The sequence below is a fragment of the Platichthys flesus genome, chromosome 15 (assembly GCF_949316205.1).
Source record: "Platichthys flesus chromosome 15, fPlaFle2.1, whole genome shotgun sequence".
NCBI classification, from domain to species: domain Eukaryota; kingdom Metazoa; phylum Chordata; class Actinopteri; order Pleuronectiformes; family Pleuronectidae; genus Platichthys; species Platichthys flesus.
Window position 1 is genome coordinate 22,972,866 of NC_084959.1, and position 15,470 is coordinate 22,988,335.

The window sequence follows — 15,470 nt, forward strand, 5'->3', positions numbered from 1 at the left end:
TTCTTAAATGTATTAAGTAGTTGGTGAGGATTACATAATGCAAGACACAAACCAGTGAGTCGAAAACATAATTTCAGACCTAACAAGGATGGCCATCCGCAGTTCTGCTCTGCTTTATCTTCTACTATTTCCAGCTATTAAAGGGATAGTTATGGAGATATGAAAACTCACTCATCTACTCGCCACTATGCCGATTGAGGGCTGGGGTTTATACATGATTGGCAACAGGGGGTCACACATTATACAATCTTCACCAGAAGGATCTCTTTATGTCTGGTCTCCAAAATACATTTGGTTATGATGATGACACACATACGAGAAGTAACACATTGAATCCAAATGATTCTTCCTCTCTTTTGTGTCATTCTGCTCACAGCATAAGGAGAGGTGAAACGGTTCAGTGGACATCACCTCACAGTTGTGTGGGAATGACATTATATTCTTGATAATTATGTAAATAATGTACACTAACTTCCTACTTTATGTGGTTCGTACTTTGGCTAGTACTGAATTAATGTCTTAATACTTTGCATGAAATCAATATGTAAAAGTCTTGTCCTGGCTACCTGTTGGCGACTGCTGATCAGGAGACGGTTTGGCTTGGATCTGGGCCTTTGTTGTCAATATCGAAAACTCATGGGCAAAAAATTGGGCCAAGACTCATGTTGTGTGAATTATGCTTTACTGTCAGTAACATTTCCATCTCTTTGTTGGTCCAAGAAAAGAAATCCCTGCTCTTTCTTTAACCATTCCTTTTCCTCTTTGCATCTATGCAACCTAATGCAAATAGGCAATCTGCTTCCTGTTTACACTGGCAAGCACATCACCTGTGTAGGTGAATGGTCTTGTGATGTGTTTTCAGGTGAGTTAGTATGTACAGAGATTATTTCTGATGTGGAGCTTTAACGATTATGCCTCTATCCTTTTTTGACTGCTGCCACTCACCAGCAATACTTACAAGTTATACTAGTTGATGATAAAATGGTTGCATGCCTTTGTATTCATCATTTGTAGCTATGATATTTTTTACAATTTTCTCCGCTTCTCCTTTGATTAAATGTGTAATCCAGGAAACTGGGCAGGAATCAAACAACAGCCACTAAAACTAAATTCTTCCCTTACTTTTTATTTTCACCACTTTGTTCTTTTCACAGTGAATTTTCTTCCAGCAGCAGTTTCACAATTAGCCATCCAGCACGAATTTATTCCGACAGTTTGTTTACTTCTTGGTAGCTGTTAATTATGTGTTCAAAGATGATAAATTTAGAGTCAGTGAGCTGAATTCCCATGTGACCTGCGTGTTTATTACCAGCGAAGTCAATGGAACTATTTAATTTAACCACAACTACTGTTGCAAACAGTATACGCTGTTGCAGTAATTTGAAAGCAGCTCTGTGCATGATTTCCTTGAAATACTAAAAATCAATATACTTTGGTGTAATAGGAAGTTCACTTAATTATTGCAAATATTTTATTTGAAGTGTGCTCTTTTAACTTTAAATAAACAATTAGGTAGTTACACATGATGTGTGTAAGTCAGATAATACTGTGGACAGGGCATTGCATAAGACCACAGAGTGGTGAACCCACTCTCTTGCACCTCTGCCATCAGACTTAATGAGAGGCGTGTTTGTAATGTGATGTTGCAAAATTTGAGGTGACAACGTAGCTTGGTGTACCTTTATTAACTTTTTTAATACCCCTCAATTTGAGGACACTCTGGGATCATATATTTAGCTTTACTCCTCCATTCTTTCTGCCCCTCACAACTGAACAAAGGTTCCAGATCAAGTGATTGCAGACTACTAATCAGATGAAATTGAGAAAATCTTATGTGACAAAAAAAAAAAGCTCAGCTGGAATGTTAAAGTAAGCAGGGCAGTCAAAATTGTGGCTCCCTTGTAATAGAACAGTATATTTTTAAATTATTGTAACAATCTGATGTCTTCTGTCTTGCAGTGTTGGGTACAAATACACTGACTGCTTTGTATGGAGAGACCATTGTTATACCGTGCAACAATGGAGCTGCGTTACCAGAGGATCTAATGTTCATCAAGTGGAAATATGTAAGTAAGATACTTGATGAGTGTCAATATATTTTGTGAAGAGTTTAGGTTTATTGAATCCACACTTTCGTAAGCCAAGTCGTTCTGGGACATCGAAGAAGAGGAGAGGGACAATATGAAGTGATCTTGTCTTAGTCTTATCTTTGCTGCGTGTGCCTCAACATTGTCAAATTGTTACACTTTTTTTCTTGAAGAATTAGGTAAACTAAAGATATATACAGGTTTTGCAAGTAATACAATTTTAGTCTAGAGCATTTCACACAGGCAAAGTGCTTCACATTAATACAATAGTACCACAAAAGATGTGTGAATCAATGTGATTTAATGCATCTTGATGAATCTTAATCTGTCACTTCCTCAATTCTCTATATCACTGCACATGGCTTCTTTTTCATCAATTAATACAATAAGCTCTCCACATTGATTTGACTCACCCTGCCTCTGCAAGGATAGTGCTCTTCAATGCAGACGATTTTCCATGGCGAATGTATCAACTGGTACCGGTGATATTCAACTGCACAGAAGTGGTTATCCACCCAAGCTGTGATACCGTGCCAGATGAGAGTTTCTAGGACTGCCTGATAAGAAATCAGCATACATCTTTGACCAAAGATGTATGCTGATTTCTAATATGCAACCTTTGTTGTAATGGCCTACAGTTACTATCTACTTAATTTTGGTCATATTATTTAGTGAGTTGTCAAGAAAAACACCAAGATATTTGCAGGAGGAGTATTTTGGCCATACACCATTCAGTGCTTTGTAAAGCAGCAGCAGTCATTTGAGGTAAATTCTTTTACTCAGCAGTGTAAAGATCAGTCTGATCTAACTTCTACTGCAGCTGTGAGGCTGCAGGTACAGCCCCCACTGTGTAATTTAAAAGTGTATAGACAGATAGGTCAAGGTAAATATGTATCCTCATAATTCAAACTGTTTGATGACTTTTCACTAAGATCGGGAACGATGAGACATGATCGTTTTTCATCTCTTGATTAATATTTGTTCACTGTAAGGCAGAGTATGGAGGTTTGTTGATTGACAGGTGTAATATTGTGTCACTCTGTTTCAGTAAACTGTAAAAATAACTGAGAAATGAGAAACAGTCATTCAGAATTTACAGAATCAGTAGACCTTTGTGTCATCTGTGTCTTCCCTGTGACCTCATGTTTTAGGGAAAATACGATGGCACTGCTGGCGATCTGTTGGTCAGACAGTCCCAAAGTGAACCGGGCACAGTTCAGGCAACAGATGAATATGCCCGGCGGGTCAGCATAGATGAAAAGAACAACCTGCTCATCACCGAGGCCACACTTAAAGACGATAAGACCTTCACCTGCATGGTTGTGTCAGGCATCAACATCCTGGAGTACCCTGTCCCTGTTGTTGTCCACAGTATGTATACAATTCATACAGCACACTACAGGGTTTATTCCCAGGATTTTTCTTCTAAGTTATTTTATTTCCCTTTTATTTTCATTGATATAAAAATATAATAAAAATAATTAATTGACATGGACAGCATCCCTATTTTTTCAGTATTTTATGTACTGATCATTGGTCTTACAGGGCAACTATTTAGTCCACTTCAAATAAATGAACTCATGCTGGTTGATCCGTTGAATGGAGAACAATTCATTTTGAGAATATAACCACGGTACAAGCAAGTTTGGTGTCATGAAGTATTTTATGTAAACAGAAAGCCATTATCTTGACTAATAATCCCAAGCAATTATTCAAAGATATAAGGGTGTCATTTTTTGGCAAATTTTGTTAACTACAAGGTTAGTTTGAATTAAAACTCAATGTTATCCACTGTTTTTTGTGCTTTTGTTCCATTCTGTGCTGTAGGATATATGATTCTGAATCCGATTTTCCCTCCCAAAAACGAGCCATGTATCACTTGCTAATGGGCTTTGTGAGCTCATCCGTGAAATAGGACATGAAGAGAATAGCTCAATAGGCCTCAGAGAGTATAGTAGGTTAGTTAAAAGTGGACAGGTTGAAATTATATCCTTCAGATTGAATTTAACAACCCAATTAATTTGCAGCCAGGCACTAACTCTGGCTATAGTATCTACTCACCAGCTGCTGAACAATGTAATCGAAATGTTACTTTTTTTATTCTCTCTGTGCCCGTCAGCTCTATACATAAGGGCAGACGTTTTCGACATAAATGTAGAAAAGGAAGAAATATTAAGTACATTTTACTGATTCTTCCGAAGTCATATCTGTGCATTTCTGAAACATGATTCTCTGCATCTGTGTTTCCAGAGAAACCATCATCCGTTCAGATTCTTGATAAGGCTAAAGTACTTCAGAGGGACAAACCAACAACGGTAAGATTCACCGCAGTCTTTACATTGTAGTGAACTGGACTGAAGCACATAAATGTGTGTATAGGCAGTTTTTTTATGAACAGAATGAGGTCCTGTAATTTTATGAACTAAAAGTGAAGGTTTCTCCATTCAAGGAACTGAGAGATTTCTGTTTGCTCCACATGTCACAAAACCAGCTGAGAGTGTTGCATGAGTTAGCTCTATGGTCCAGGGCTGCAGGGGCACACAGGAAACTCACTTGTTGTATAGTTCACAAAGTTCAAGCAGCCCAAGGCATTGTAGGACATCAGGAGAAAAAATTTACGATGATTGATGATCGAAGATTTTAAACTTTTGAAAGTGCATATCGTATTTATGTACCATGACTGGTCATCATGTGCGCCTAGTTATGATTGATAATGGGAAGGTAATTGGCAAAGGAATGTCCATCCTCCAGTAAAATATTTCGACACGACCTAAACTGCCTTAGTCTGGATTAGGTTGACCCAGGGTGTGTAAGCCAATATGCATCAACAGCAGTATGTAACTGAGTAGATCAGCTCAGGGAATGATAAGGTCTGTTCATTTTTTACATCATATTTATGCGAATATTATGCTGTGTAAAATGGTAGTCTGTTTCTGGCTGCTAGGCCATCATTCAAACTATTTTGTAAAACAATTATTTCTGGTAACATATCACAATATGTGAAATCACCCCTCTGAGAAAACTTACACCTTTCATGTAAGAATATGAGAAAGTAATGATCTCAAAAAAAGCACAGTGCAGAGCAGCTGGAGGAAGGGAGAGATCATGACATTTCGAGATGTGTCCTGTTAGTTAAGAATAATTATATCCAAGGTCTGACTAAAACAAAGAACTCTGTATAAGTTTAAACAAGACCAGCTGATTGTTGATTCAGACACAGACAAATTTGATAGTAAACTGCATGAATGTCAAATCAGTTTGGGGAGCACTGACCACTGTTATAGACTGTTTCTTAATTACAGTAAACCAGTATTAATATAAACAGTCTGTTACTTAAAAGTAATTAGATACTTTAATGAACTTTCAAAATAAAAATGGCAATCCTATTTGTCTGGCATATTTGATTAATTAAGGGAAAATCAACCATGTTCAGTTGTAATTGAGGATGTGGCTCGGCTCGGATATATCTCTATCACTACTGCCCTCTTCTGTTCATGTTTTCTGTCTCCCACCACAGTTGGTTAGCTAGCAGCTGTTTGTCAGTCTGGAATCCAGCAGGATCTTAGCTCTGTTGTTCTCCGTTGGGTACCTCCAATCCATACTTTGCACAGATGTTCCTGTATACTATCCCAGCCACTTCGTTATGCCTCTCAGTCAGGGCCGGCCCTAGCACATTTGGCGCTCTAGGCAAGCTTCACTCCTGGCGCCCCCCCCCCCCCCCCCCCCCCCCCCCACCCCCACAAGAAAACTTATTACAAAATAATTTCTTTCTTCGTCGAAGTTGCTTGGACACACACACTCTAACCATAAGCCTCAATGTGCTAGCATGTTCTGACAACACCAAGGAGGTTAGTATCTCAATTTTTGTCTCATTTTAACCTAATGTTAGATCAATTTTTTTTAAATTAATCTAATTAAAGTATATCTTCAGAATACAGCATGAATGCAGCAGCAGTAACGACACGGAGCATTCAGTTCCACATCCAGACTGCATCTTATTCAAATTAAACACAATTTCAAGTACAAGCATTTCTTTGAGTGTAACTGCATTTTTAAGTGCATATAACATACATTCAATTATTATGGTGTCTCTTTCCTCCAAACATCTTAATATACATCATCACTCATAAAGAAATATAAACATTTACAATATAGACCTATTGAACATTAGCTTATAACTGGTCTTTATAAGGCACAATAACAATACATGAATTACAGAGTCTGTGTGTGTCGGAGCTGAACTACACACTGTAAAGTAAACAATATACTATCGCGACCCGCCTGCAAGACGACGTGCAGGTAAATTAAACACCTATACAGGCGAATGTAGCCCCGCCCACCTAGTGCGCGAGTGTCTCTCCTCACTGCCCAGCGGAGTTTTTAAGTTTTACCAGTCAACACGTCTCAATGACACCCGTGGTGATCAAGCGAGGCTCTAGGAGCTAACCTAGGAGACTCTCACCCACTACTACCCTGTAGAATACAGAATGGAAGCAGCAGCAGGAACGACACGGAGCATTCAGTTCCTCATCCAGACTGCATCTGACAGTACGGGGTGCAACTGGTCCCGTGCCAAACGTTCCACCTGAGTGCTGCTGTCATTTACTGATTTCTCTAATGAAACTACTTAAATTACTGTCAGAGTAATTAAATACAATATTTTTGGCCATACCACATAGAGAAGGGGGCGCCAAAAACTCTGCCTTTTTTATTTTATTTTATTTTTTGCTCTGCGCAGTTTTTGGCGCCCCCCTCTGAATGGCGCCCTAGGCAACCGCCTATGTCGCCTGTAGGAAAGACCGGCCCTGGCAGCAGGAACGACACGGAGCATTCAGTTCCTCATCCAGACTGCATCTGACAGTACGGGGTGCAACTGGTCCCGTGCCAAACGTTCCACCTGAGTGCTGCTGTCATTTACTGATTTCTCTAATGAAACTACTTAAATTACTGTCAGAGTAATTAAATACAATATTTTTGGCCATACCACATAGAGAAGGGGGCGCCAAAAACTCTGCCTTTTTTATTTTATTTTATTTTTTGCTCTGCGCAGTTTTTGGCGCCCCCCTCTGAATGGCGCCCTAGGCAACCGCCTATGTCGCCTGTAGGAAAGACCGGCCCTGCTCTCAGTGCCTACTGTCTCAGCCTACATCTAAACGTACATGCATATGTCACTAAATATGCTGCTGCAGGTGAAGTGCAGCCAACAGCATATGAAGTTGCATTAGGTTGAAGGATAGTTGGACTTTCTTTAGTTCAATGTAAAAGGTATGTGAATAAAAAACATCTGGTATTCAGAATACAAACAAAATCAATCATCAGTAGCATCACAGAATAATGTGACTTTATAATAAGAACTCATTTCCCTAAATTGGCTAAAATGACTGTAATGGATAGTTGTTTATAATGTGTTGAAAGTTTGACAGTATATCCCGATAACTTCTTTCTTAAAGGTGGATCAAGACTTCACTCTGCTATTTGATGATATAATTACATTGATCATAGATAGATTAACACTACCAGTGAAAAAATCTGTCACCAGTTTTTAAGGATTGTTGTAAACTTAGAACTAACAGGACACGTCCTGGCTGTGAACACATATTCATAAATGAAGGATTTGACTCTCAAACAGGACAAAGTTTTCATCTGGCTAAACTGTGCCACCGTGACTTTAATGTGGATATAAATCTTTCTTAATAGACCTTTCATATCATTTATACTTCTCATGTTACTGAACAGACACTCAGACGCCTCCTTCTATGGCCCAGTTGTTATGAGTCAGTACTTATGCTGATCATTTTCCAGTTGGGGCCATTACTGCGATTGAGTTGCAGTTAAAGAAACGCTGTTGGGTAAGATGACTGAGCTCAGTTGAGTTGTCATTAAAATGCTTTTAACTGAGGACATTAACATGAAAAACCACCACAAAAATGTAAAAATGTGTTTGCTTCAAATTTAAAACTTACTGAGATTCCTATAGTTAAAAACCTGATCCGTGGCCAGGAAGTCTCTACTAATGTTGCTGTTTTTTTATTCTCTGAAGTTTGAGTACATACATGTTAAACCCCTTATATATATATATATATATATATATATATATATATATATATATATATAAGGGGTTTAACAGTACACAAGTTAATATATTTTTGTTCATTTTTCCGACGCCTGCAGTATAAACACATTTAGTATGAATCAAGTGATTACTTCTCCCTGTATTGGTATTCCCACCAATTAAGATGCTACTGAACAGCTTTGCGCATTTTGTTGTGAGGAGAGACAGACAGGCAGAGTTGTAGGGAATAAGAGTGAGAGAGAAAGAGCGATTGGAGGAGATGGATTTTAGTTTTATAACTTACACAGAGGGTAGTGGAGGGCAGGACTGCCTGAGGCTCAAGTGGAATTCCAAATGATAGTTAAGTGGAGTAAGCACTAAGCTTGACCTGTCTCGTTTTCATTGACTTGCATTTGCGTATGGGTACAGATGTAATAATGCTATGTAGTGATGCACAAATTAGACACATTGAGTTGTTTGTTACTTCACCCAAAAAATTATGCAAATCTTATTTGTTTGTTTATTCAAAGCACAACATTCCACTGCTACTTTCTTTTATTGACAGTGACAATGACACACAGCACCACAAGTTTTTTACATTAAGGTTCACCTTGACCATGAACGGACCTGTTGTTTTTGTATTTATGAATTGTCATGTGGGCTGTGTATGGTCCCGTGGCCTGATGTCGTTGCTTTAATACCTATATTGAGGAGTGTTTAAATATAAATCCATCTGTGCTCATAAACTAACTATATTACACAAATAAATACCCCTTCTAATACATGGTGGTTCTACTGTAGGACCATTCTGCTCTTGAAATAAGTCAAGTTTATTGAGAGATGCGGCTGTAGTAAAGGATATGAAACCAGGCTTTATCAGAGAAGGAATGTTCTTGTGACTCACTCCCTATCTGGTTCACACACAGCATATCTCTGCTACCTTTGCTGACCTTCAATCCTGAAAATACAGGAACGAGACAGGGCGAAACTGTGCTACTGAACACAAAAAGTAATTCATTCCTGAATGAGTATTTGCCTTTTTACAGGCAAATACCCAACATTCTACTCTCCTGGAAAAGTAGGCATTACATAATACATGTGTACATAATACATTGGTTTTACAATGAAGCCGGTGTGTGCTTATATTATTATCCATTTTTTTATTTTCATCAGGGGGAAATTGTGTCCACACTGAAACCAAGGATAATGTTGTAGTGATGTCTTGTTAGAATATAATCATATAAATTAATACTTTTAAAAATAACAAACATCATCACATCCTCTTGCAATGGCCTTAGCATTTTCAATTAATGGACAAAACAGCCTTTACATTTAACATTTACTTCCCTTTTTATGTTTACTCAGGTGGGAACATGTGTTGCGACAGATGCGCACCCTGCAGCTAAGATTACATGGAGAAAGAATGGCCAGCCATTAGAAGCTGATGGGAAAGGTAACATAACTTGCTGACACACAGAGAAACTACCCAACATTCACACAGACAGGATTCTGTCATACCGAGATTCCTCTGGGAAACAAGTGTTTATGTGCAGTCACAGAAGAGTAAGTGTTGTCTATTAAACAAGATAATAGCTTAAACAATAGAAAATGGAAATCTGTTATTTACTGTTGTTTACATGTTATCCAAGTAGACCTGGAACAGTGGGAACATTTTTCTAGTCTCAAAATTATCAAGGATATCCTTATTATCACAGTACTGTTAACATTTACTGATATTGTTCAAAACATAAGGTAAACAATATATATATTAGAAACAAAAAATAACATTGCCTCATGCCATATACAGAGGGAGGTATTATCTTGCTAAGAAAGTTATTTCAGGAGACAGCAAATGTATATTTCCCCTGACAGCAAAGTAGACTAAGTGACTCAAGACTTGAGTTCAATGATTTACTGAACTTCCAATAAATAAGAACAAAGTTATCATGATAACACTGGAAAATCCAACAGAAGAAGGAAATAAAAAGGTTTAAACCGCAGTGTGTTCTCAACCATTGTCTAGAAACATACCAAAGATTAAGCCTCTCTATTGCACTTTCTTTTCATACTGTAGTTTGTCTCTGCTCTCTGTGTGTGGGAAGGGGTAAAACACACACAGAACAGAGCAGAGGAGACATGTCAACACTTTGTAAAATGAAATACTGACATCGACCCCAAACCCCTTAACGATTTGCATTTGATAAGCGATGCCAGCATCTGCTAGCTATGGCCAGACCACGAACAGCTCTCCTGCTTTTACAGCTGCCTCGCTTTCTCTCTCCCTGGTCCACCCACCCCTTTACAGCACACTTCTGACTTTGCCATCTGAAATAAATGAGAGAGTTTTCTCTATCCACAGTCACAGTCAAGGGCTTGCTCACTGTGGGAACTGTTGGGTTTCTCTTGACAGTTACATCTTAAGCGCCTTGAGATAAAGTATTTTATGATTTGTGGCAATACAAATAAAGTTAATTAAATAAATCTGTAGCTCTGACCCTACCTGCCACTCCATCCACCACATTTTTACAAGACACAACAAACTTTCGGTGCTTGTTGGGTCTGTGTCTTGCCAAATCTGGGTGAAGATGGGCGGCTGTGGCTGAGGGGTAGAGTGGTCATCCTCCAACCTGAAGGTCGGCAGTTCGATCCCCAGTCTGACCCATCTGCATGCCGAAGTGTCCTTGGGCAAGATGGTGAACCCTGAATGGCCCCCCATAGCATAACAAAGTGCTGCGAATAGATGCACCATATGAATGTGTGTGTGAATGTGTGAATGTAAAACTGTACTGTAAAGCACTTTGAGTGCTCATCAAGACTAGAAAAGTGCTATATTAATACAAAACCATTTACATTTTTACAAGACACAATAAACTTTCGGTGCTTGTGTCTGTGTCTTGCCAATTCTGGGTGATGATTGACATTATCAACCAAATTTTTGTAAAAGGAAGTTGAATTCCAGAAAAAGCCAAGTGCTGCAGATAGATATGGATCTAGCAGCAGGAACTGCAGACAACTGAGAGGAGCCGAGACTGTCAGGGACCACAGCTCCCAATGAGACCATTGCTTACAACAGACAGCAGTAATAGGCAGAAGACAATAGGAAACAAAACTGAATTTATTTTGCAAGACAGCGTTTCATCAAAGATTTGAATATACTTTAATTGCGATCAAGTCTTTGTGATCAACTCAGATCTACAGAATTTTATTACAGAAACATTGTCATTAAATGAAGAAAATGACACTTAAACTCAGAAGTCTGTGAATGTTCGTCATCACCCTGTCTCTGCCTGTACAGTCACTGTGATCACCCCGAGCACGAAGCTGGATCCAGCCACAGGCCTTTCCACCACCTCCTCCATTCTTCGGTATGTGGCCACCAAGCAGGATGTTGGCGCAGTGTTTGCCTGCATGTCCACACATGAGAAGACCAATCAGGAGACGGTCCTGGAACCTATTCCCATTCACTGTGAGTGAAATAAAATGCAGTCCATAATAGGAGGCATCTTGTGTTGGTTAATTTGGTTAGTGGCTTAATTGTTTGATTGAGAGATGTTTAATAATTATTAATTTAGGATTAAAATCAATTGTAGGTGCTGAATACACAAAACAACGTGTGTAATTAGTATAACTGACTCCTTTGTATGTATGTGAGTTGAGCTTGTAAGCGGGACAGTGTACACACATGGCTCATGATGAAAGATTATTTGATCGTTACAGATAAATAAATGAACATAAAGTAAACACTGCTTGATAGTTGAATTTAAATGGTGTGAAGATTACATATTTGTCAATAGAAAGTGCCTGTGATTGACTCATGCTGCTACTTCCTTTTCCCCTTCAATTGATCACTTAACCTCTCAGATCCATCAGAGAAGGTTAGCCTCCTGGTTATGTCCAAGCAGCCCATTGTAGAAGGAGATAATGTGACGCTGAAGTGTCACGCTGACGGCAACCCTCCACCCAGCTCCTTCTTTTTCCACATCAAGGTCAGTTCAAACCTCAGATGAGTACTCAGCATTTCAGCAACCCCACATTGTCACCATGCATCACCACAAATATGATCTGCCTTTGAAGTTGGCTTGAAAACTTAAACTTAATGATGATGTTGAAAATTCAAGAGCTGAGACTTTCAGTTATTGCTAAAAACAATATTTCAAGTCATTAATTGGACCTCTATATTGCGTTCTTTCTCTAAGAAATGGCTCCTGTATTCATCCCTGCTTCTATCTTGCTTTTTTTTTTATAATTTCCTGATATTCTATTAGAAATGACAGAAGCTAATGTTACCTCTCTCTTCTCAATGCTCCCCATTCTCTTATCGCTCAACCAGGGCAAGAAAATACGCGTGGAAAATTCGGACAACTACTCTTTGGCTGCCATCAACAGAGAGGCTACAGGGGAATACAAATGCACCCTGACTGACAACGAGAAACTGGAGGCTTCCCAAAGCATCGCTGTTGGCTGTGAGTACTCGTGACATATGCAAGTGACTTAGCATACTGTCCCACAACACTGCTGTATTCCAGTTAATAACCTCTAACCGCTGTCCTGGCTTTCCCTTGAGCCAACAAATGGCTACTTCTCTAAAACTCCCCTATGTTCTTTCCACCTTGATTGAAATTTATTACAAGAAATTTCCATTCACTGTAAATAAAGTAATGCAAGCAGAGTAATGGCAACCAACTTGATACTTTGAGAGCGCAGCCTTGCAGGGTGGCAAAGAAATGGAGAACTAATAAGAAATTTCACATCGAGGGAGCAAAAGTGACAAGGTTTTTGGGGAGTAATTCATTTCTTCCAACTGCTGAGCTGTTTCCCAGCACACCCTTAAGTAATTTCTCCTTGCTTCCCAGGTGCATGTTTCTGAGTCTTCAGAAGAAATGGGCTTCTATGATGGTCAAACAGAACAAGCTTGACGTATTTTCCCTCCTCAATATCCCATGTTGCAGTTTCAGTATGTTTCACATATCTTAAAGAAAGAATAGTTTTTTCAGCTCCCATCTTTTAAATTTAGTTTGTGACTGAGGAAAGAAAAAACAATAACTCTCTAAATTAGACATAGTTAAACATACTTTTGTGATGGTTTGTGTCTCGAGGAAATGTTTTTTACGTTGAAAATGAAAGTAGCTGCAGGTTCTCTGGCTAACTGGTTAGCACTTAAATTAATATCCTCTGACCGCTAGCACTAAACATTCACAACCTCTTTGTATGATGTGATTTCTTTTCTTCTTGTCTAGTAATGTGTTTTTAACGTGCATTTCAATGCAATTTCCTTGAAATTGGTGCCAAATTGGGAAAAAATTGCCCATATTTATCACTATCGACCCGAAATTAACACTGTAGGCGGACTAATTATACAGCCTTTGCCAAATTAAAGATTCTGTCCCAAGCCTTTTGATCCGTATAAATGGTTGATCACTGTGTCCATGATCGCTCTATCGCAGTGGTTCTCAACCTTTTTTCAGTGACGTACCTCCTTCGAAGAAAAAATTCTGCAGAGTACCCCCTAACCAGCGCAAAGCATTTTTGGTTGAAAGAAAGATGTAATGTGATTTATTAAGCCTTGTAACTAGACACATTCAAATTTAAAACTCCATCAATTTCCATAACATTGCTCATTTGTAGTGGTCTCTCTTAAACTATTTAGAAATAAAAAGATATAAAAATAACTAAAGACTTTTATTATTATCTCAATATAAATAAAGATTTGTGCACATCAAAATAATTATCAACTTAAAGTGACCTCTTTTGGGATCATAATAAAGATATGTTCTCAAACTGAACTCATGAACTTAATTATAGCTAAACACTTCTTCCAAAAAAATAAATCATTAACTTAGTTTTAAATAAAAGATTAACTCAAAACATATTTATTCAATATTTATCATCTTAAAATATCTTCTTTAAGGATCGAAAAGAATACTGACAGGTAGCTTGTTTCCGTTTGCTTTGGGGAGGCTTTTCGCATCGTGTCTTGAGATGACCTGAATTCAGAAAGCTTCCTCTTAAAAAACTCAGGTGGCTTACCAACATGACTTTCATGTTTTGTCTGGAGTTACCGCTGAAGATGTGGTGGCTTAATGCCACTGTTGGCTAATCTCTCCCCACAGAAAAAACTAACAGTGTAAATAACCCAATCTATGTTATTGTTAATATTGTTTAAGTGTCTTTCTGTTATTTTATTGTGAAATATTTGCTCGCTTTGAGGTCATACAATTTCATTTCCGCTTTTGTATTACATGCTTTTATTTTGAAAGGGTACCGGTAGAGACGCGGACTTGTTCTCTTTCTTAGCATTCGTTTCGATTTCTCACTATGGGATACGCCCCTCGCGCGTATTCACAGAAGCACTTATTCCAATTCGCCAGCCCTGATAGGCTGGCAGTCGCGACGTCCGCGTCAAGGTGCCGCACCTTAAATACGGTGGACGCGGCGTCACACGTCATTCAAACACCTCTTCTCGCTTCACGAACAAGCAATTTTCTAATCGGCGTTGATGCTAACTAGCTGCTGTCCACAGACCGGAGCTAACACCTCCATCGCCGGACGCTAGTGGAATAAACGCCGATACGACTGCCTTCACCATAGGTAGTTGCTTCTATTTTAATAGCTAAACGGCACCGGGAGCGTGCGGTCACCACACTGCCTGTCACCGGAGCTAGCTAACAGCGACTATCACTCCAGATAATTCGCTCCCCTTTAGCACACCAAGCTAAATAGATCAAGCTGCAAAGCTTCCTTCCACCTCGCAACCAGGCGATGCCCATCGCCTGTGCACCTGTGGAAGTAAAATATCGAGCATGGACACTCACCAGGTCTGCTCCGCGTGTCTCGGGCTGGAACATGCCCGCGCTGCTGTCAGCAACGCGAGCTCGTGCGCCGACTGCGCACGCTTCACAGCGAAGAGTCTCCGCCGACGACTAGCACGCCAAGCTAGCGTCTCTGAGAGGGACCCGATCCTTTCCAGTGCCACTACCGAGGAACCCCAACCCGGTGTGGACGAAGAGGACGCTCCCGAATCAGAGATTCGTCGCTGGGGCTCCACGCTGGATTTGCTTGACCCGCTAACGGAGCCACCCCTCATGTTGGATTATGAGGAGGAGGATGAGTCCGACGGCGGGGATTGTCTGGTGTCGGACGGTGACGACGAGGATTATGAATCCTGCTTTGTCCCACCTTCACAGGCTCTCAGCTCTCCAAGCCCTGCAAAGGGCTCGGTTGGGACAATTACGCCCCAGCCCAGTGGCGATATGCACGATGTGTGTAAACGCGCCGCGGAGAGACTGAAGATTCCATGGCCCGCGGTCGTGGTGGAGGCCCCAAGGTCCCGC

The 15,470-nt window shown here is 39.7% G+C and overlaps 1 protein-coding gene across 3 annotated transcripts in view; it reads left to right on the forward strand.

The window, feature by feature from the left end:
* The window catches only part of alcama (activated leukocyte cell adhesion molecule a), a 65,934-nt gene that overhangs the window by 33,195 nt on the left and 17,269 nt on the right, over positions 1-15,470 (forward strand). For all 3 annotated transcript variants that reach the window (XM_062406326.1, XM_062406325.1, XM_062406327.1), the window contains exons 2-8: positions 1,960-2,066; positions 3,239-3,458; positions 4,338-4,402; positions 9,505-9,592; positions 11,435-11,605; positions 12,001-12,125; positions 12,470-12,602. In XM_062406326.1, coding sequence (XP_062262310.1) covers positions 1,960-2,066; positions 3,239-3,458; positions 4,338-4,402; positions 9,505-9,592; positions 11,435-11,605; positions 12,001-12,125; positions 12,470-12,602 — 909 coding nt within the window. The remainder of the gene's footprint in view (positions 1-1,959; positions 2,067-3,238; positions 3,459-4,337; positions 4,403-9,504; positions 9,593-11,434; positions 11,606-12,000; positions 12,126-12,469; positions 12,603-15,470) is intronic.